Below are 23,890 nucleotides of genomic sequence, written 5' to 3'. Positions count from 1 at the left end.
TAATTCACAAGGGAAAGGTCGTAGAATACATCACTGAACTGGAAGCCACGGAAGAGATGCAGGACTGGTCAATGTGGATAAGCAGCACTGATTTACACACACATGGTCTGCCTTGCAAGTAAGACTTTATGGGATCCATAACAGACAGGCTCATAATCCCAAATACAGCTCCAGCCTGTACCCCTAAAAGCTGCTTTGAAGACAGTGCCAGGCAATACCATGGAAGCAATAATGGCACTGGGACATAGGATACTAATGTAAAGCACCCAGATTTACATTAGCATCCTGGGATGAGGTAGAGAAAATGCAATATAGTATTAACAGCAAAAATATGATCCCCTCTGTAGCATGATTTGGGCTAAACATAATATGTAGAACTCCTGACCTTCAAACAGAGCATCTTTCAGTTTAACCACATTTGGATCTTTGGCTTCAGTACCATCTTCCCTTACTCTCATGGGCATAAGTCAAGACCTGATACCCATTAGCCAATAATTACACGACAGATAGAAGTGTTTTGAAATGTGGGTGCTTGTAATGCCTTTTGTGACATGAGGAGCATAAACTATTCCTTCTGACAGCCCACCTGTGTCCTTGGAATGTAAATCCAACCCTATTCCTTACCTCAGTCCTGTGAACAAGTTGTTGGGTTGCATCATCATTCACTCGGAAAATCTCCAGGAAAGGATCAGATTTGCTGAAAAAGTCCTAAAATAAAATATAGGACAGGTTAACTCCTGAGACTTGATTTTCCTTTAGCCTTCCAGGCACACTGTGCTGGTGCTCCCCTGCCTGCTAATGAAAAAGGACAGCCAGCATGGCTTTAGTGAGACCTCTGGGTGTGTCTGAGTAATATTTCATCCTTGTCCTTGTTCCACCAGGATTTCCATGGCACTGCTGTTGTCCTCAGTTTAACTGCACTCCTGGCAGGCAGAACTGTAAAATGCCATTTTACAGCCTTTTCCTTTCTTACACCCAGGCCAGGTTCCTGAGCTTCAGCTCCTTCATCCATCTAGCTTGTTTCTTTCCGTCTCCATACCTGTTTGGTCTTTTGACATCAGTTTTATCATGCAAGACCCTTTGAAGCAGATTCTACAGTGGGTACTATTCACCCACCCTCTCAAAACAGTGGTTAATTGGCCACGATGTGCTGCTACCAACTAATACAAGTACTGTCAAGATGGATTAGAGGTTAGAGAAGCAAGTCCTCTCTAGGGTGTGATAACAGGGTCCATGTTAAGATGACAGAGCAGGGGAATACATAAAATTACTTGGCATCTCTTAAGAACCAGCAAATCTCTTAACTATGCTCACTGCACTGCAGAATGCCTTCTTATAATGCATCCAGCTGACAACCCTGAGCATTCTTACACAAACCTCAATTAAGTTGCTTTCTGTTTAAGTCTGGCCAAAGCACCTTTTGTTTCAACAACATCTCATTTCTTGTGGCCATGCTGGCTGGGGGTGGGAGTGTAGCTGGATGTTAGCCCTCCATAGCTGGAGGGGGGAAGCCAGCCAACTCAGATTTCTAACAGCACAACGCTGCAAGAGCAGGATTCAAATGGACTCAGCCCACTTCCCATAGTTTCAACTCCCCCCTTTACTTTCTTCTTCAAAAGAACCACGTGATTAACTTTATGCATATGAATATTGTTCTTCTCCATAGGTCATATCCAAAACCAGAGGCTTCCACATCAGCCTGGGGAAGTGAGGAATTCTGCTCCTCTAGTATTTCTAGAAAAGCTTTAGCGTAAAAATGACTGTAATATGCATAGTCCTACAATTTTGACTCCTCACCAAATGCCCACCATACTTATATTTGACTAGCTGAATAGACACTGGGATGGGAACACCTTTGGATGAGATGCTAGCAAAAGTCTGAGCACATCATTTTGTCTGTAGGGCATTATTACAATTCCAGAACTGCAAAATAAGCAAATAAATCAGGGTATTGAAAAGGGCCCCATGAATTTGAATGCCTGGAGAACAAAGGGAGTCCTGCAGATCATGAAGCCTCGGGCAACGCTCAAGCAACCTGAAGTCTTTTCCATGCATAAAGATGACACGTACCAGTGTTGTTTTCAGAGTGCTGTTCTATGAATGATCTGTTTCTTTTCATACTAGAGGAAAGGTAACGGTACGTTTAGAACTGCTGCAAAGCATGTGCATATGTATTTATTAAATCTTAATGTGGAGCTCTGAACAACAAAGTCATGGGTTTGCCTATGTGTTTCAATTACACGGCTATAGGACATTTAACGTGAAAGTGTGTAGAATGAGCACAAACCCCAACAGATCCTGTAACTCCAGAGCTTGCCTTAAGGCCGTGATGTAGATTTAGTCTCTGCACTCTATTCAGCACTTGTAACTGCCAGTATATAAGGGGCTTTGGTGATCCAGTTCTGCCAGATTACTACTGCGTAGTGAAGAGAACAAGCAGAGACTGAGGCTATTGGTTTAATCTTAGAAATGCCATAAATCTGGAGCACAGAGGGATAAAAAAGATTGAGCTACCTCTTCTCACAGGTAAGTGCACTGATTAAAGCTGACTATAAGCCTAATGTTAACAGATTCTCATCAAACCTAAGCTTGATAAGAAAAGTTATCTGAAAGGAAACACCTCAAAATGATACGTCCCGAGAATGCACCCTGGAGTGCAGAAAGGCTCAGAAAGGAAACCAGGATTTTGTGTAGCATTCCCAGCTGAGTATCCTGAAAGCTGAAACAGCATTTTAGCACAAGGGGAGTCATTCTTAATAATCTGGTTTTAGCTACCAAGGCAATGCCACCTAAAATGAATTAATGCTGCATAGTACCATGTATCACCCTCCTTGAATGGAAAGCCAAAGCCTAATTCCTTTCAGAACGAAGGTACAAACAAAACATCCTTCAATACGGAAGATGCTTTGTTAACAACTCCAAGACGATAAGCTGAAGAAACATTTTGCTTTGGTAGCTATGCATGTTTTCAAAGCTTTTTTACTGTTATGCTGAATCTATCAGCTTTACATAATCTCTCAGGCATAGCCTCTCGAAGAAGAATCGCAGCAATAAAGGTTTAATGCTTTGCTACTTTAATAATGTTTAAATGATTAATGTACTTGCTAGTGGTAGAATGCACGTTGTTCTTTCAGTACGTGCAGCAGTTACACAGTAGTAACACAAGTACAAGGCTTAAACTTTGATATATATAAAAGAGCAGCATTAGCCTGTAGTTTGCTGCCATTTGCTGGAGAATCTCCCCTTAGCAATGATAACTGCCTCTTTCAGACCAGGAAAAGCAGTTTCCCTGCCCCAGTGCTCGTTATTTATTATAGCTATCATCAAAACATAGCTGCTTGTTATGGAAATTGTGACACAGCTATTATTGCAATAGAACCTTCTCAAAAGTTACTGTTCCACTGTGAAGGGTTCTCAGTGGATCTCTTGAAACAAAGACGTGCCAGCTGAGCAGACAGGGCTCCAATGAAACGTGAAAATGCGGCTGTACCTTCCAAACAAGCACTGCAATAAAAAATACACCCTTATCTCTGCAAAGTCACTTCACCAAAGGAAACTTTCATACCCGTGGCTTTCCTATGATGTGTCAATGAATGTTTCTGCCGCCTTACAGGAAAAATGGAGTTGGCTTTGCTTGGGTTGTGCCCTTTACTCTGCTCTTGTGAGACCTCACCTGGAGCATTGTGTGCAGTTCTGGTGTCCTCAACATGAAAAGGACATGGAGCTGTTGGAACAAGTCCAGAGAAGGGCCACAAGGATGATCAGGGGACTGGAGCCCCTCCCATATGAAGATAGGCTGAGGAAGTTGAGCCTGTTCAGCCTGGAGAAGAGAAGCTGCGTGGAGACCTCAGAGCAGCTTCCAGTATCTGAAGGGGGCCTATAGGGATGTTGGGGAGGGACTCTTCATTAGAGACTGTAGTGATAGGACAAGGGGTAACGGCTTCAAACTTAAACAGGGGAAGTTTAGATTGGATATAAGGAGGAAATTCTTTCCTGTGAGGGTGGTGAGGCACTGGAATGGGTTGCCCAGGGAGGTTGTGAATGCTCCATCCCTGGCAGTGTTCAAGACCAGGTTGGACGAGGCCTTGGGTGAGATGGTTTAGTGTGAGGTGTCCCTGCCCATGGCAGGGGCGTTGGACCTTGATGATCTTAAGGTCCTTTCCAACCCAAACTATTCTATGATTCTATGATTCTCTAAACCTCTTGCAGTTTTATGTGGAGGGAGTGAAAACCACCCCAATAATACAGCCAACAAACATAGTCTGTCTGTTAAGTTATATTAACAAACCTTGTTAAATCTGTCAAAAACGTGCTGTTCACATCTTTTTCTCTAGTGAAGGAAACTCGAATGCTTAAGGACCACAATCTGGATCCTCTTTCAAGGACCATTCAAGATACGTCTTATGGTAATATGGATGGGATTTATTTTGATTTCTATCTTTAAAGCACATCCAGAACCTCCCTCACCGCCTTCCCTTATCTGCAAGCTGTGAGACGTTAGGATTCATTAGGTGTCTTCTGCCACCCCGATAGCTACCAGCACAGGAATCCCTGGGATAACAAAGGTGACCCTGCGTAGCAGAGCAAGAACAATTGCTTCCACAGGCTTTCCCTGTCTTTCAGGAGACTCCAAGGCCAGTTCCAGCCCTCAGTTTGTTTCTCTGATGTTACATCTCTACTCAGGTCTTCTCTGAGTAGGGAAAGCCATGCAAAATGATGTTCAGGGTCTGACAAGAGAGACCCTTCTCTATTCTCTGATGAACTGACCTTTATGTGACATTGGAGCACCCACGCTTTTTCATCAATGGCTAAACTATGCAACCTAAGTAATTTCAGACCTTAATACCAGCAATTACTAACAGTGCCTTGCAAGTGCTGATGTCAAAGCTCACTGTGAGCCATACCGAAAGCCTTTTCTTACAAATGAGGTAGGCCAAGGTCCAGCCAGGTTTAGAGCTACATCCCTAATTGGAGGAAACTGAAAGGTTTCTTTCAACTGGAACAGGCTTCCAGTGATTTTTACCAGTTGAAGACAAGAGTTTTGATTCAGATAACACACACAAAGTCATTGTTTGAGTTGCACACTGCATCACTCAGGAATTTGGTATAGAATCGTAGAATGGTTTGGGTTGGAAAAGACCTTAAGATCATCCAGCTCCAAATCCCTGCCATGGGCAGGGCCAGCACACAGTAAACCATGTCACCCAAGACTCCATCCAACCTGGCCTTGAACACTGCCACGGATGTAGTATTCACACCTTCTTTGGGCAACCTAATGAAGCTCACCTTGCCTGGACATGATAAAATGGCAAGAGTGACAATATTCTTGCAGTATTTCAAAATGATCCTCCTTAACTTACACCCATAAAGGGTTTCCATCCCTCTCTAAAGCTGTTGCCCAGACAACACTAGCTCAGAAGAGCACTCTGGCAGCATCCCTTTAATTTCTACCAACAAAAGCCATGAGAAATCACAATTTCTATCAGATCACATTTTACATTTGTGGAAAAGGAACGACCAAGCAGAACCTCCCTATGCTCTGTATGTTCTTTCCTTTTTCCTAGATGTGACAGCATGTGGAGCAGGACTTGCATACAACTTTGGAAATCACACCTAAAGATGGCTGTCTACAGAGAGGTTGTTAAATCTACATTTTGACACCTAAATCAATTCCGCGATTCAGAAACACTAAGACTCCAGCAACTGAAGAAGAAGGTTGTTCACCTTTCACATGAGAAGCAAATTCAGGTCCTGATCATTTAGGATTGTTAATGATCCTGAGCATGGGAACGTTATGTACCTGCGTGATCCACATAAATTCCACTGTTATTCATCTTCTTGGGTGTTTTCTGCTCACCTGAGATTTTCTGGCAGCTTTGACCAGAAATACTATTCATCAGCTAGGGCCTGGTTTTGACAATCTGATGTCTGTATCCAAAAGTACTCTCACTGATTTGATTTTAAGCTATTCACAATGTCACATTTCACAAACACATGCTTGGATCATCAGAATCAGAAACTTTTGTATAGCATGACCATATGCCTCTAATTAGAAGCAGCTTTATATGTAAGAATGGTAGATACTGTGATCCAGTACAACTGTAATCATTCATAGAATCATAGAATAGTTAGGGTTGGACAGGACCTTAAGATCATCAAGGTCCAACCCCCCAGCCATGGGCAGGGACTCCTCACACCAAACCATCTCACCCAAGGCCTCGTCCAACCTGGCCTTGAACACTGCCAGGGATGGAGCAGTCACAACCTCCCTGGTCAACCCATTCCAGTGCCTCATCACCCTAACAGGAAAGAATTTCCTCCTTATATCCAATTATATGTAAAGCCCTATTAGGATCATAGTCTTATGACATCTATATACAAAAACACCCCCCGGATTCCCACAAATAATTATGTCTGCTATTACACTGAAAGAACAGTGTTCTTTACAAGCAGTCAGCTTACAAGCACCTCAAGCAGTGTTGCTTGAAAGGCTTAATATATGTTTATGTTATTAAACAACAACAGCTATTTTCAGAGATGGGTAGAGCTCATAAAGAAGAGCACTGTTCGAGTCAGTGGGGAGTCTTCTTATTAAAGAGGGAAAAAGTTATTAACAAATCTGCAAGAACCTTTTTCTCACATTCCAGCTACATTTTGTTGAACCAAATGTACATCATGACTCAGCTCTTAGGAAGTTTTCAAGCTTTATTTTAAGAGGCTTCAAGTACAACATCTTTGACTGCTTACAGAAAGTTCACTTCTCTAAGCACTTCTGATGTGTGGCATTTTAAATGATTAAACTGTCTCGGTTACAGTGTAATTAACTGTCTTGGTTTTAATTAGATTCCCTTGATTATTTTTTGTTTAATTACTTTGTAACTTGCGGAAAGCCTCACTGTGAACATTCATCTGAAATCTCTGTTGTGTTTCATAATAGAAGGCCAGAAAAGATCCATCAGGGAAAAGCTCATCAAATTCTATTTGCAGGCATTCTTATGTCATTCAGTGAGGTTAATACCAAGCAGCTTACCTTGTCATCCAATTTCCGTGCACTGAAGGAAAGCTCAACGTAGTCGTCGTTGCCAGACAATTCCTCGGCAATCACCTAAATGGAAAGCTGCACTTGAGTTTTGCATAGTGGAATGACATGGGAGAAAGGTGCCATTGCCCAGTGTGAAGGCTGTAGACCCCATTAGCATGGCATGAGTTAATGTTTCCCTTCGCAATCAGCGCTAAGAGCATTCGGTGAATCCCTTCCTCAGCTGATGGGTGCCACCGTTTTAAGCCTACAAACCCCAAATCACTCTGTATCACTCAACTATGTCTTGTCAGTCACCTGTCAATGTACAGACATCAACATCCATCAGGGACCCCTTTCCTCTGATCAAGTACTTTTCCTCAGACAGGAAAAAATAATGCTTCAGCATAATTTGGTAAGCTAAATGGAAAAAGAAGCAAAGTCACCTGTCATTAGTTGCTATGAAAGGCACATTCACATTAGAGGAGTGCTCCTGGTAGAGTTTTTCTGCAATAGCTACAGTGGCAAAACCATTCACTGTAGACTGGGCCAGAAGAAAGTAACACTAAAGTAACATAGTGTGATTCCTTCAGGTGGTGGAAACTATGCTGCTAATGATACCAGTCACTGTGCTGTGCAATGCTGCTAACCCCCCCACCCCAATAAACCCAACCAAAACAGCCATTAAAATGCTTCAGTGGAGAGAAGGTATTAACCAAACCTGGGATATTTCACTATGTTCTTTGAAAAAAAACACATTATAAGATTTTTCTCTATTATAAATATCATCTCCAGAGATTAAATTGCCCAGAAGAACCTGCTTCCGAGGTGTTTTATACCCACAGCCACACATTTGGAAGCCGCATCAGCTTCCCAGCTAGGCTCAGACCATCTCCACCACATGGACTGCAGGTCCTCACGGAGTTTCTTTGGCAGAAACTAACTTAGACTCTGCACTGGGCATAACTGGCAGGGTTTTGGTAGCAGAGGCTTCAGGGGTGACCTGTGCAAGGAGATGTGAGCCCCACAGCTGGCTTGGCACGCCGAAACATCAACTCATCAGCGGCGCAATACAGCACCTCTGTGTGAACACAGTTAAGAAAGGGTGGAAGCTCCTAGAGGCAGGAGGCACAAAGGGAACAGCAGTAGGAGCCCTGTGAGTTCACCCTGAAGAAGATCCAGGAAGAGGTATGGAGAAAGGAACGCTGCTGGGATCAGAGTGGAGACGCACTCCTGGAAGGAGGTGCTCCATGCCAGAGGACGTATCTCTGAGGGCACAGCTAAGCCTATGTTGGAGCAGGGATGCCCCCAAAGGGATCAGGGCCTGTGTGCAAGCCCTCTCAGCAGAGCTGAGAAAATGAGTAAGAAACAGCGTAGTAGAAAAGTAGATTTCCTATGCTCTGATCCTGACCTGTGCCACCCATCACCTCACCAAAGGGACTGAGCATAGCATGAACGGAAGGCAAAGGGAGTGGAAACTATGAAGGAAGGGGGTTGGGAGAGGTGCCTGAACTGGCACTGAGTACAGGGAAGTGGGAGAAAAGGTGTTTTCCCTAAGAGTTTTTGCCATATTTGTTCCTCAATGCCCAAACCAGTAATTAAAAGTTGATGTTATAATTACCAACAAATTGAATGGAGTAAAATCCCCTCTGGCTGCGACACCTCACAGCAGTGACCTGTGGTATATTCACACTCAGCCATGTAGGGGCACAGATGCCTAAGTGTGCATGCAAGTACCATCCCACAGGCACACAGGAGGTGGTTACCAGGTATGTCCCCAGGTCCTGAAATAATGTGAAATAATCCATCCTGATTTATTCTGTTGGGACAGCAAACTTTTCACACAATAATTCTTGTCTGAGTTCAGTTTTCTCCCATTCAAGCACGGTCAACAATTTAGTTCTACTGGCTGGAAGCCAAAGCAAGTAACTAAGGTCCATATTGCACGGTTATCATCCAGTGTTAGGCCAGCAGGGACTATTAACTCATTTTCTTTCACCTTTTGTGTATCACAGAGCATTAACTTTTCCCAGAACACTCTAGTTACAAGCCTAACGATTTTAGATGAACCAGAGCATTTGTGTTTTCACAAGACTAGACTCCTCTGTGTCCCTCATAGAACAGGAGGGGGGCAGAACACTATGAAGGCGGATGAGATAAAGTACGCCCAGATAATGCCAGCAGGAAAGCCAAACCAAGTTATTTAGGAAGCAAAATGCTCTCCTGATTCTCCTCAGCCAGATGAGTGGGGAATTCCTTTCCAAGCCCAGATCAAACATGACTTTACCTTATGCATTAAAACAAATCTCTTCCTCTCCAAGGAACAAGGAAGACATCTAAGAAAGAAGATTCCCCTGGGCTCTCAGGAAGCATTTTCTCACAGTCTGCTGTCTCTTGTGTGGTTGAAGGCAGGAAAAAATCTAAACAGTCAAGCCAAAAGAAACCCATCTGGCTAATTGCACATCAAGGAAAAAAAGCCCTTCTCAACCCCATGAGGCAACAGAGCAGAGATCCCCAAAGCAGAATATTTTAGTACAGTCTTTGTCTTAATGCAGAGCTGCAAATGTCACAAGCATGCTAGGTTCGGTGCAGACAAGCTTGATCTCCCCAACAAGCCAGCAAAGAGAAAGATGAAAGAGAGGTAATACATTGATTTGCAGATTTCAAGATACACACGGGACTATAACTACCCAGCCTGTAATTGCATTACAACGCAGCTAAAATACCTAATCTCATCAACCTTCTGCATTTGGTGGTGTTGGGTGCATGTGTGTGTGTCTGCTCTGCTAGTTTCTTGGGTTTAGGAACTGCAAAAAGCCCAAGGGCTGAGAAACAACAGACTCCTGCGTGTGTCAGAATGGGTCAAACTGAGCTTCTGAAGGTTCTAGACCTTCAACTTAAAGTAATTGAGTGGTACAACTTGCCTGCTGTCAAAGTACTTAAAAGTAGTAGTAATAAGTATTGTGGCTTTCATGCAAATCATACATTATCTGTTGCCATTTCCTTACAAGCATTTGTCAGATGCTTGTAACGTAATTATCTGTTAAATAATCGCTCCATCAAGGGTTGTTCTGGTGACTTAGCAGGATGCTTTTAGGGATAATTAGTCACATCAGATATTTCTACATAACAGGAAACCAAGAGTGCATTTAAGATGGACTTACTGTTATAGATGACTTTCCTGCTGTGTTCCCATGTTTGAGTAAGGACTTGGAGAGCTTCCTCTGAGAAACAATCTGCACAAAAATCAAAACAAAGGGAAATAAGCCCGAAGCTGTAGTAAATACATGGCTTGTTGTAATCTCATTTTTATGTTGCTTTTCTTTTGTATCAAAGTAGTGCCTTAATCCACGATCAGAGTTAGCACAGAGTTACTAAAACCATGACTGAGAAGCAAGTTCCCCAGGAAGCCTGCAGACAGGACTCAGTGGAAGGACAAGGCAAGCAGACAGGACCAAGCAGAACAGGAAGAACACAGTTCACTGAGTTGAATAGAGTAACTCCTTCAATGACTCAAACTGTTTACTCAGACTGGCCTCTTCTGCCCACTGGACTTTCTTACAGGAACCCCACATTTAGTTATTGAGACAGCTAGGTTAAGCACAAGTTTCCCTCCACAGTACACAGCTTGAAGAAGCCTTTGTATCTCTTCCTTGCCAGTTGGGATACTCAAACAGCTTTAGCTGAACAATCATTTCCCAGCATCTCTGTGTTAATTCTTCTCCAGATGGTATTGCTCCTATAAAGACTTGCACAATTGCTTAACTTTCTCCTAGCAGACCCAATGCTTTTCAGGATTGCAAAGAGCACCCGGTCTTTTCCTTTTTCTAGCATTTTTCCCTTGATCCAAATGTCTTTTACACAGACTCAATCGCCATCAAATGTGTTCACTTTTCCCAGTGCAGAGTCCTTCACACTATACATGATTCAACCTCAAGTTTGGAAAGCAATCTCCCACCAAAGAGCAGTGGTACATGTAGACACTGTTTCCCTAATAACACCCCCTAGAACGATGCTGATATATCAAGGAAAGAAACGTGGTTATCACACCACTTCCAAAAATGCCTCTTTTGGATCTTTCACCAGCCCTTGGGTCATGGTTTAACCCCAGCTGTCTGCTCAGCACCACCCTCCAGTGGGATGGGGGAGAGAATCAGCAGGTTAAAAGTGACAAAATCCGTGGGTTGAGATAAAGACAGTTTATCTCAGTAAAGTAAAGCAAAAGCTGTGCACAGAAGCAAAGCAAACCAAGGAATTCATTCACTGCTTCCCACGGGCAGGCGGCTGTTCAGCCATCTCCAGGACAGCAGGGCTCCATCACACCTAACAGTTACTTGGGAAGACAAACGCCAGCGCTCCAAACAATCCCCACTTCCTCCTTCTTCCCACACCTTTTATTGCTGAGCAGGATGTCATATGGTGTGGAGCATCCCTTTGGTCAGTTGACTGTACCCCCAGCTGACTGTATTCCCAACTCCTTCTGCATCCCTCAGCCTGCTTACTGCTGGGATGGGGTGAGGAGCACAAAAGGCCTTGACTCTGTAAGCACTGCTCAGCAGTAGCTAAAAAATCCCTGAACTATCAACACTGTTTCTAGCACAGATCCAGAACATGACCCCATAGCAGCTACTGTGAAGAAAATGAACTGTACCCCAGGCAAACCCAGCAAACACCTTGCAAAAATCTGCACATTCCTCTCTAGGCATTTATTTAAGTGCCCTTCAGTGAATGTTGGTCCCTGATCAGCTCTGCGGCTTGATAGGGTTTCTAATTCAAGAAGCATCATTTTCCCCATCTCTCTTAGGGACTGCTTCAATTTATATCTTTTCAAATTGCAGGGGAACTACCTCTCTAGCTGCAGAACGACCACTGTAAGCTTTCAGCCTTGTCCATGGTTTTGGCATCACATTAACTCATGCACTAGTGTCCTTAAAGCCTCATGTTTATGGAGTGCTAGTCCACGCATCTTCCTCTGTGGTACTACAAACCCATCATCTACTGAACCTCCCCGAGATCATCTTCTCATCGTTTTGCTCACACTATGCATGTCCTTCCCAAGTGGTGTACTTCACTTAGAAACCAGCAGCTTTCTCGAAACGTGGCATCACTTTGTTCACAACAGTGTGTACATCTCCCTGTGGTGGTGTTTCTGAGGTCAACAAGGAAGCATGTTCTTCCTGTTTGACCTTTCTCTGTGATGTGATTTACATTTCACAGTACCACAGCTCTGCCTCCTCCTCCTTCCTTAATGTTCGGAGAGGGCTAATTCTGTGCCCTGAAGTCGTCTTTTCCAAGGATTTTGCCTCAGTTATTAGTTATGTTTTAGTGTCTTCAGATGGACTCAGTTAATACCCTAAACTGACAAGACTGAGTCTTCAAACCTTACCTCAGCTGTATTTTCACTTTGGTTTGGAACAAACATGTTCCTTTTCAGAGGGGATTCTTCAAACCCTTGTAATACAGCGTCAGTTGTCCTCATCCAGTTAAATTAACTAACAGCTATTAAAGCATTATATGCTCCAAACCCACTTTATCTATCTTACTGGTCTACCTTACTGGCATCCTCTCTACCCCACTGCTTGCAGTGAGAGGATGAACGCTCTTTAAGCCTTCTTGGGCTGTCCTCCACATTTTCAGGGAAGAACCCATTGTCTTTGGTGTTCCAATCACTGTTTTATTTGGCTTTTTGCTTGCACCATGATGTGCTCAACGTTGCTTGGATTCAAAAAGTGAGACAGGTACTTGTGAAATTGTAGGCTCCAAGTGCAGAGAGCTCAGCAAAATACAGCCACCTTGCCTTTCTAAAACAACAGCTGACTACAGTGAGAGAAGGATTGTGACATGTAAAAGTCAGGACATAACCATATCAAAAGTCTTTACTAGTTACGATACATGCTCTCTTAAGCTCTGCCCTTCTCGTGTAAAAATCAGTACCACCCTTAAAGAACCTTTTGTCACAGCTGTAACATCTCCCAAATGAAGGACTGAGGTGGCTCTGTCTCCCAGTGCAGAAACTCTCTCCTTCTTTGCGTGGTCACCTTTAGCCAGTTTTGACAAAGCAGGATTTGTACAACTCTGACATGCTTGTGTCTATTTTTCTACCCATGCCCCAGCCACTTTTGAACCCCCAAATAATTCACACGAATCATGGCAGATAGTCAAAGATGCATCAAGTGTGCTACATTTCAACATGAAGAGAGACCAGGCAGCAGGCAGATGCCAGTGACATAACTGCTCTCATGAAAAAGGTTTGGTTGATGAGTTCACCCCTTCACAGGTACCAAGAAATCCACTGCAAGGCATCAAGTTCAGATATATGTGTCCACAATGAAGGAAGTTTCATTCTGTCCAACTGCTCACGCAATTCCTTCTTTTTGGAAGAGCCAGTTTTATCACACATGACACTTTTTATACCATACTCGCCACTCTTCCCTATAGTACTGATCAGCTCACAGTCTATTTACAGATGAATTACACCTCTTTCTGTCTTTGTTGAAGACCTGTATCTGAAAATAGTTAATCAAAACAGCATACTGAGAAAAAAAGCTATCCCTACCACAAGAGGAAATAAGCTTATTACAGGAAATAGCTTATCAATAGCCTAAAAGGTCTTTGAATTTAATTAGGGGTAACAGCCCTTTCAGAATTAGTCACAATAATAACAACTCCTTATATTAGCAAACTAAACTTTGAATTACTTTTCTAAAGACTGCCACAGTCATTCGCAGAAGAAGATAAAGTAGGTAAAAACAAAGCAGTACAAACTGTGCAAGTAATTCCATTAACTTTTCCCAGCAATATTCATCTAGAACTGAAAATCTTACAGCTGCAGAGATCAGGCTGCAACAGCAAACCAAGAGATACCTGAGGTGTTTGAATAGGTAAAGTTAGAGAAAGTGCTGCACTGCTGATTAGTCTGTGCTCTGAGTCAGCCCTGGTAAAAATGACATTCCTATCTAATAAAGTACATTATTCATCCCGCTAATGAATTGAGCAACTTCATTTGGAGGAGATCAAAGGCCAGCTATTTAAAGGTACTCGGATACTTCAGGAGGCATACAGAAATCTAATGAGATTCAGGAATTCAAACACCTTGAGAACACTGGTCCCATGCTTTTTGCACCACGGAAGCAGTCAACAGCCTATTAAGCAAACATTCCCATACAGACTACTTTAATATAATTAATTCAGGTGCAATCATGGCTCTTTTAGCCTTTCTCCAATTCAAGAGCAAGGGGATTTGCAATGGCTGAAACGGAGCTAATAATCAGTCAGCATTTTCAAGTGCATAATCTGCTAATGGCACGTATTATTAAAAGCACAGAAGAAACAATAATACTCATTATGGTGAAAGAAGATTTCCAATATCATTTATACATAAATGTGTGTATGGGAAATCTGAACTCTCTAAACAATACTTGGAAAGGTTCTTGGCAGGAAAAGATTTACATCTCTGCAGCTCTCTGCACTCTCTAGTCAACTAAAAGCAAAATGCTAGTTGAGCAAGCAGGGGAGTTGTGAACTGTAGCAGTATTTTAACACTTGTGTAAATGATAAGAAACCAAACAAGGAATGAAATCACCACTTGAAAATGTCAAAGACCAGCCCTGGTAAGCAATGGAAGAAAAGGCACAAAGGCTATTCCCACCCTGCAGACCTGCGATGGCTCACAGCATGTAAGCTGGTTCCTGTACCTTCGCGCTGTTGCAGGCACAAGTTGAGCAGTAATCAAGAATGTCATGGCAATGTATGTTTGTTTAGGGCTCGACAGAAAATGATTATTCATTGAAGTAATTGTGGTGAGCTCTTAAAGATCAGGCTGAGATTTCTGGGTGAAACCGCAGAGTCAAACTAAGCCACCTTCCTGTGTGCTTCAGGAGTTAACTGAAGTTAGAAAGGCTGAGCCCTTGCTGTACTAAGTAATGCAATCTCAATGCTTTATAAAGTTTGGAATATGCACAGTTGTGATGAGAGCATTAGAGAGGCTCAGAACACATGAAGGCACTAAACCATAAGACATAAACTAAACCTAAAACATAAATAGAAAAGGACTTGGTTTTGCTATCTCAGCTGAATATACCATGGAAATTAGGCTATCCAATTTCAATTTCTGGCAGTGTTTGTCCATCTAGGACGTTTTTTCCATTGTTCTTTGATGGACAAAAAAATCCAACCTACTAAATAAGAAACCCCCCAATAAATCTATCCTATGCTATGCTCCTTGAAGCAACCACACTTCTTGTGAGCAACCACAAAGGAACAGAAGGACAAAATCTTCAGTGATTAGATGGGGATTCAGCTGGAATCCTCCAGGTGAGTGGAGTGCTTGAAAACTTTTCCTAATGTTGTGAAAGGGGAAAAGTAAAAGGGAAGGAGAAGCGGAAGAATTTACTTTCCTTAGTTACAGACAACATTTGTAAAACCATTACCAAGGATGAACTGATTCATAGCATCTGAAGCACCTATATGAAAGCTAGACGTCACTTTTATACAGTGGTACCCCCAAATGGCAGTTAAAATATTACTGCTTGAGCACTGTGTGCAGCTCTGGAGCCTCCAGCACAAGAGGGATGTGGACCTCCTCCACCAAGTCCAGAGGAGGCCATGAAGATAATAAGCATGATGTTAAGTTCAAAAACTAGAGGGGGGAGGGCAAAAAAACCCCACCAAAACCAGCCTAAATGTGAGATCAGAGTCCTCCAGGCCACATTGCTGCAAACAGATTTCACACTGTTATTATTTTTTCTTGGTTACCATTAAAATTACACTGCAACCAACCCAGCTGTGTGCTATTTTTAGAGATCAAATCATTATAAAGACGTTTATGCTACAGGCAGCAGCAATGACATTTTTTCCCTTTCCTGTTCAAGCCAATTAAGCAAGAAGAACATTATAATAACTTTTTCCTTTGTTTCTTATTCTCCTTGGTGCTACAGGATAGCTTATTTTCATTAAGGCCACAAGTAGTCTGTCAAAAAGAACAGACTTTATAGTGCACTGTAAACATCCTAATCACCGGTATTTTTACACTGAACTTTAGTCAATGCATTTCACATTAATTCCCTCACTGATCGGACTCTTCCTCTTTCAGCATGCTTGGGAAGAAAACCAAAGGGATTCATGTGCAGTGGAGTTGAGGGAGCAACAACAGAAGGTGAGAAAATAGGAGACAAAAGCTTTGCAGCATCTTCCACACCAAGCTACTACGTTCAGGTTACAAACTTATGTGGAGGTATTGCAAAGTTTAATTGAGATGAAAGCATCCCTTGGTCTCATCACACAAGCTACCACAGAATGGAGAGCAAATTTACACTCAGCTCAGAGAAACTGAGGCCATCCTTGGCATTGCCATTATGGACCTGTGTTATGAGACCAAAGCATAACAACAAGTCTGCCAGTTGGAAATAAACTCTGATACCAGGAGCACTGTAGCATGCTAGCAGTCGGCAATATAGGAATTGACAGCAGACCTGGCTCTGATCACTTCTAGATATCGATCCTGTGAAGAGGACTCACCACCCTTAAATTTAGTAATCTCAAAAGTTAGGCATCTACTCTAAGCCAGCTGTCCAGACTCTCTTGATAACTGAAGGGAAAAGACAGGTATCTCCTGAAGGCAATTACCCTAATCTGTGATGGAACTGCTAGAACTGCCTGTTTCTCTCCACTGAACTAAAGATGGAAATCAGAAGAGTAACTTAGTCTAGACACCTAACTTTTGGATGACTGGAATGAACCCAACCCTATCTCTCTAGCTACCAAATCACCAGGCACTACCCTGTGTGAATAAAGTATAACTGTAAGCATTCCTTGGACTTGAAACTTGCTTTAAATCCCATATAATATTAGGAACAATAGCTTCCTTCCAAACGAGTCTATTTCTCAACACTGGTATAAAGAGCCTGAGCTCTGCTGTATGGGGCCAAGCAGATGCTCTGTTTCTCATAGCACTGGCTAACTTGAAGCTATATTACAGCAGTAAATCAAAGCAGCAGAAGTTCTTAATTACCCTGTTCAAAGCAGGAATTAAGAGTTTTGTCATGAATGACAAATCTCACCCATCAGTCATCTAACAAAGGGCTATATTTCACATACGTACAGGGGATTAGCAACGAGGGGAAAAATGGTGGTGATACCTACTTGTCCAAGAGTGCACTCCATGCCACCAAGAAAGTCTGCTTCCTTCAGCCCATTGTGATTGCTGCTGATGTCATGGACTTCAAACCGCAACCGCTGCACCTCTTCGAAATAGAAGTCCACTGTGAACAGCTTGGAGAAGACGGGATTTATACAGGTGCGGATCACTTCTGTCCTGTCAACCTGCCAAGTGGAAAAGAGACCATGAATGGTTTCTAGGTGTACCAGTGATGGACACCAATGAGCTCCTCAAATACAGTGCGTTCATTTACCAGGATTGACAGCTACGACTGTGGCTGTGGACACTGCAGTTCCGTGTGGGGCTGCCCATATGCACCAGGTAAGGCCAGCTCTCCTTTTAGCAAGTCTTTGGCAGATAAAGGGCACGTTCTGCTGCCTTCTCTGCAGGGTGAGCAATGGCTGCCCCCCTGGTTGGGTATGCTAGATCAGTCAGGGGGCAGTTAGGAGCGAGGCAAAATGACTGCCGTGTGCCAGACTAATAACTGAGAAATTAACTATAGAATAACCATACAATTTACGTGTCCAGCAGTACCCAACAACACTGCAAAACTGCAGCAGAGCGATACAGTTTCATGAAACTAAGTGGAAAAGCAAGCAAAACCCCCAGTAATTATTCATTTTGGACAACTTGGGTGATTAAGGAGTGGAGAACTGGAGCCACAGCTAACAACTTTTCTTAAAAACATATCATTTTTTCCACCTCGCTACACTGCATTACAAGAATCTGATGGATTATATGCTGCTTATCACTATTCCTGAGCCTTACAACTACTGAAGAAACACCATGAAATCTATATTGCTGCTTCTTCAGAAAAGTTCTCATCGAGCACTTTCTAGTTCTCTTAAAATGTAGTACTTGGGTTCCTTTTTTGAAGAAGGCCTTTGCTACTTTTCATTATGATGCATTTGATTGGTGACACTTTAAGCAACGAAGCAATCTCCTTTTCTCCACTCTCTTTGCTCTGGCACTGGCAAAACCCCCTAATATTTCTGTAAGATTAAAGGAACTGATCCTGAAATGAAGTAGGACTTGGGCACATCAGTCACGAGACAGGAGGTGGCTGGTGTGCCATGCAATAGACAAATTAAATTGCTCAGAGGAAGAGTGATGAGATCCTCTGTCTGATTCCTGATCAGGAACATCTGCTGTGCAAAAAATGACAGCTGCCTGCTTTGCTTTGCAGAGTTTATAATGCATTAGCCTTGCTAGTTATCGGCAAGGACACAAAGAGTCAAGCAAATCAAAAGGGGGGGGGGGAAACGTGCAGTTCCTGGTAGCACAGATTTATTTTAATGCTCATCAAAGGTGTCGGGATGACAGCTCTAACAGCTGAAATCCTTTAGCTAATCATCAAACAGATGCTACCAGTCCTTGACTAGATGCAAACCAGTATGCTACCATTGCTGTCTTCCCACACAGCTGTGTCAATGTGCTCTGACTACGCCAAGATGAGAACACCACAAAAAGGAAAGTGGCCTTACTTACAAATTCAGTTCTTCATATCTTTGCTCAGACCAACTAAAAATGATGGTTCTGATATCAATGATGCAAAGCATAATGAGAAAGGATACCGGCTACCTTCATTCAGGTGCTTAGCCTGTCTCAAAAATGTTTTGATCCCCACTTGCAATCAATCAGTGTGACCTGAAATCGCCATTACTGCTAGCAAATAAAACATTCCTGTGCCAGACAACCAGTCATTTCAATGGGGTGTCCCTGAGATCTCGTCTACGCGGAAAGTGATTTGATGCACTTGCAGCAGAGCCGTCATCTCATGAAATAGCTCATTAGCAGATCCAAGAAACAAAACATTTAAAGGATCAGTGTGAAATCTTTCTTCGCAGCCACAGCGATCTCCTAAACCCATTCCTTGTAATTTAATGGCGTCACTGTAATTGCTTAACTGGTATGGCAGATCTCCTCAGGAAGTTAACTGAAGTTTCCCTGCTACCGGTTCTCATTTCTACTTTGCTGCTGGAACGTGTGTTTCTCCACTGCGAAATGCAGCAAGATCTACCCTTGTGCTCAACACAGGTTAAGTACATGACCGTTCAGGAAGTGAAGTGCCTGAAAACAGAGGCACAGGTCTGCACACAGGGACATTAAGAACTTCATGTTACACAGTGATCGGACACTGTTTGCTTTTTCTAGCCTGTGATTGACTGATGTCCTTCCCTTGAGAGACACCGTACTGAAATACTGCCATTTCACTGACTTACCCCAGTCCTTCCACGTTATTGAGATGATACATCAATCCTGCATGTCAGAGCACGGGATCACACGAGAAAAAACTATATGAAGGAAACAATGCCAACAGCTCCACAAGTGACATAATATTCTTCATGCCTGCCTCAGCAGCTAGCAGCATGCAGTAGCATCAGCCCCGTTAGTCTACTGTGTCTCTAGTCTGCTTTGTCAGCATATTTCACAATTACCCTACTCTTCAGCTACAAAATCTGGCAGGTCCTCAGCATGGGAAGCCTGGCTCCATTCCCTCTCTTCGACTCATGATGAAGAAGCAGTGGTGAACGGAGAGCAGTTCAATAAATCCACTGACTCTCCTCGGAAGCTCTAGGTCAAAAGATGCTATCTAAACACAAGCTATAATCTCTGTTTGACTTCTGCCACTTACTAGAGGCTGTCCTTTCTTGAGTCTTCCTGCTCTGGTGTTCAACTGTAAAGCCTTCATCATCCCTTTAGAAATACTGGAGAAGTGTGAAACATTAATGAAAACCAGTGAGAATACCATTGCTAGGTGCAGTTTCATGCTGATAATCATCAAGGAGGACATGATCAACAGTGATGCAGACAATTACAAAACCCCAAAAGCTGACTTGTTTTTGACTACAACAACTTATTCTAATACTGGACCTGTTTCATTCCAAGCAAAATCCCATGTCATGTTCCATGATAACATGAAACACAGATCCATACAAGATGTCAGCCTCATGTCATAGGTGCTTAATCCCGTTGTCACCCAAAATCAGTAACAGCATTTCCACTTGCATGGATGATGAAGGCTCAAATGCTTAAAGAAAACACAGTTCACTTTGCCTAGCTTCATCAACTAAACATTCAGAAAGCCAGAACTTCTCAGCTTGAATGCTCTCCAAAGCACAATGAACACCACCAACAACCACATTAAATCTCCCTTGTTTTGCAGAAGAGAGCTCGTAAGTCCAACAACAGCATGCTGTAAGTAAGTGAAACTTGCACTTCTGGTCCAGCTACATGAAACTATTGGGCAACCTAATCCTGAAGGCAGGTAGATTTCTCAACATGGGTCATACCCACAGCTTTAGGATTTCAGCCATCTGTTATTTTAACAGAACAAGGGATTTCTTCAATTTATTAAAGCAGAATGAACGTTCAAAGCAAGCAGTTGACAGCTACATGCACCTTTGGGCTGTGTCAACAGTTAAAATTGACCTTAAAAAGAGCCTCATCTGACACCATGATCCGAACATCTGCTTCATGATACAGCTTTACCCACACTTTCCCTTCAAGGACAATTTATACAGAGAAAAGGACTTGCATCTTCACCTCCCGGGATGGATTCACGCTGCTTTCCCTCTTCATCTCTTTGGCCCTTGTCACTCCACAGAAGGAGGCACCCTGCTGAGCAGCCAGGATTACTTGGCAGGCCCATCTGGAGGCAGCCACCCTGTGAGCTTCCCCTTGGGGAAGCATGAATGACACACAAACACCAAAGTAGGGCTCTGCAGTGTAAAGCGCCATCTCAACAGCAGGACTTAAAGTACAGAGAAGAAAAGGGCCTCTTCCTTTGGGCCTTCTGAATCCTCTCAATCAAACCTGGAAGCTCGGTTTGAAAGCTGTTTTCTTCCTGTACAGCTCACTGTGGATGGACGGGTAGCAGAAATATCCGCCTGCTTTCCTGTGGACCCATCATCACTCCTGAAGCAAACCTGTCTCTGCTGCCAGAAAGCATCAAATTAAAGGAATCTCAAAAGATCGATGGATAAATGCTAAAATTCAGGATTCTTAAGCTGTTTGCTGCGCCTTTTGTCTGTGAGCTACTGAAAAGCAGTGAGCTTTGCAGAGCTGTGATGCACACGGTCATTTCAGTGAGGAAACAAGCCTAGCTGAAATTTCACTGACAAAGAAGTAATTCAGTGGTCAAAATCCTGGCTGTGGATCTCCTCTCTATCTTCAACTGCTAGCTGAAAAGTTGAGGAAAAAGAGCCTCAGGAGGACTTTTTTTCTTCTATCAAAATTAGATGAAGTGTAAGCTATTGCATATAGCAGGATAAATAAGGATTAGGTAGAAGCTTATTGTCACCTTACCAGGCTTTCAAGTGATTAAAGAATCATAGAATCATAGAATAGTTAGGGTTGGAAAGGACCTTAAGATCATCCAGTTCCAACCCTCCTGTCACGGGCAGGGACACCTCACACTAAACCATATCACCCAAGGCTTCGTTCAACCTGGTCTTGAACACTGCCAGGGATGGAGCATGCACAGCCTCCTTGGGAAACCCATTCCAGTGCCTCAACACCTCCAGTTGAAACTTCCCCTGTTTCAGTTTGAACCCATCACCCCTTGCCCTATCACTACAGTCCCTAATGAAGAGTCCCTCTTCCAGCATCCTTGTAGCTCCCTTCAGACACTGGGAGCTGCTCTGAGGTCTCCACGCAGCTTCTCTCCTCCAGGCTGAGCAGCCCCAACTTCCTCAGCCTGTCTCCATACAGGAGGTGCTCCAGTCCCCTGATCATCCTTGTGGCCCCCTCTGGACTTGTTCCAACAGTTCCATGTCTTTTTTATGTTGAGGACACCAGAACTGTACACAATACTCCAGGTGAGGTCTCACAAGAGCAGAGTAGAGGGGCAGGATCACCTCCTTCAACCTGCTGGTCACACTCCTTTTGATGCAGCCCAGGATACGGTTGCCTTCTGGGCTCAAGCGCACACTGAAGCCGGCTCATGTTCATTTTCTCATCACCCAACACCCCCAAGTCCTTCTCCTCAGGCTGCTCTGAATCTCTTCTCTGCCCAACCTGTAGCTGTGCCTGGGATTGCTCCGACCCAGCTGTAGGACCTTGCACTTGTCATGGTTAAACTCCATGAGGTTGGCATCAGCCCACCTCACAAGCGTGTCGAGGTCCCTCTGGATGGCATTCCTTCCCTCCAGGGTATCAACCGAACCACGCAGCTTGGTGTCATGGGCAAACTTGCTGAGGGCGCACTCAATCCCACTGTCCATGTCAGCGACAGAGATGTTAAACAAGACCGGTCCCAACACCAATCCCTGAGGGACACCACTCGTTACTGGTCTCCAGCCGGACAGCTTTCTCAGCATGCCCTTGGGAACGAGGGAAACAGAATTATCTACAGGACCTGAAGCCCTGCACCTCAAGGCTACACTTTAGCACAGGTCAGCTGTGGAGAACTCAGTGTCCCTCACAAATAACTGGTACCTATTTGCTCTCCACTATGTTTCCAGCAAACACGTAACTAGCACAAAAGCAAAGCATTTTCACTGGTTGTGACTTGACGTCTTTGAGGTGCTAAGAGTGAAAGGGCCATGGAGAATTCACTCTCTTCTCACCAAAGGGCCAATGCTGCAGGGGAAATTCTTATCAGGCTCATGAATTAGCACGGCCAATGTCAACATGGCTATAGCTGTCTCATGAACTCAGGAAAATCCTTGGTCTACAGAACTATGGTCTGAAAACTTTGACTGGTGTTGCATTTCCTGGAGCGTTTCAGAAAAATAAACCCCAAACAACTGCTGAAAAGCCAGAAACATGCAAATCCCTTTACACTGGGGGTTGGAACTGGGTGATCTTAAGGTCCTTTCCAACTCGAACTATTCTATGATTCCATGAAATAGAGTGGGTGGTGCCACTCTTCAGCCCAAAGCACGCTTTTTGTGGCTGTTAGACTTTTAGCAAGTTCTTAGACCAACAAATTAAGCCACGGCTCCCTATCCATTTTACAGGACAGCAAGGGAAAACCAACTGGCTGTTTTTCAGTGGCAGTCATTATACAATGCTGATTAAATGGAGAAGAATCACATTTGTCAGCTGAGATGACAAAATGTGCATTTTGAAGGGGTAGCATTGTTTTTAGGTCATCTGAATTTTATCAAGACTGAAAATTGCCATGATAGAGTCCATTCCATGAAGATTCGATACCACGCACAAAGCAATTTGCACTTTGCTTGGGAGCTCCTGAGGAAGTTAGTAATAATCTTTACTATTATTAACAGTGCTTTCACACCATCACAGATTTATCCAACAAATGAAAAGTCATTGCAAAGGTTGCCATAATTTACAGCCCTTACTTTCAGTTTAATTGATGTTTCGAAGCAGTGAAAAGAAGCCAATAGGTCTCTAACTCTTTTCAGGCTGTAGAGCCCAAAGCCAAGCACAATCTTGCCCACGTCAGCAAAACATCAATGTGAACAGCCTGGAAATTACCTGCAAGTAGTTTCTTTTATTTATGTATCTACATATACATATATATATATTAGATAGCTTGTAAACCTCCAAGTCACAACTGTAGAGACCTGCTTTCAAGCAGTGGGAAAACCAATACATAGAAACAGCCCCAACCCCAAGGGGCTCCAGTCTAAACAACTGGAATTACCATAAAGAAAGCATTATTATTTCTGAATTGAAAAGTCTGTCATTAAGAAAGCCCCTTTCTCTTTTCAGGGCCATTGCCTGGCTTCTGCTTAATTACTTTTACT

The 23,890-nt window shown here is 43.2% G+C and overlaps 1 protein-coding gene across 1 annotated transcript in view; it reads right to left on the bottom strand.

The window, feature by feature from the left end:
- CPNE4 (copine 4) overlaps positions 1–23,890 on the bottom strand; it is a 175,498-nt gene that overhangs the window by 85,947 nt on the left and 65,661 nt on the right. Inside the window, exons 2-5 of the mRNA XM_061464554.1 lie at positions 17,159–17,338; positions 10,183–10,254; positions 7,031–7,105; positions 625–708 (exon numbers count right to left, since the gene is read on the bottom strand). Coding sequence (XP_061320538.1) covers positions 625–708; positions 7,031–7,105; positions 10,183–10,254; positions 17,159–17,338 — 411 coding nt within the window. The remainder of the gene's footprint in view (positions 1–624; positions 709–7,030; positions 7,106–10,182; positions 10,255–17,158; positions 17,339–23,890) is intronic.

This window comes from Pezoporus flaviventris, unplaced genomic scaffold (genome assembly GCF_033815535.1).
Source record: "Pezoporus flaviventris isolate CSIRO_AGI_PZ_B2104156 unplaced genomic scaffold, CSIRO_AGI_Pfla_v1 ptg000037l, whole genome shotgun sequence".
In the NCBI taxonomy this organism is placed as follows: Eukaryota; Metazoa; Chordata; class Aves; order Psittaciformes; family Psittacidae; genus Pezoporus; species Pezoporus flaviventris.
Note: the sequence above shows the minus strand (reverse complement) of the source record. Positions and strands in the feature narration are given on the sequence as shown.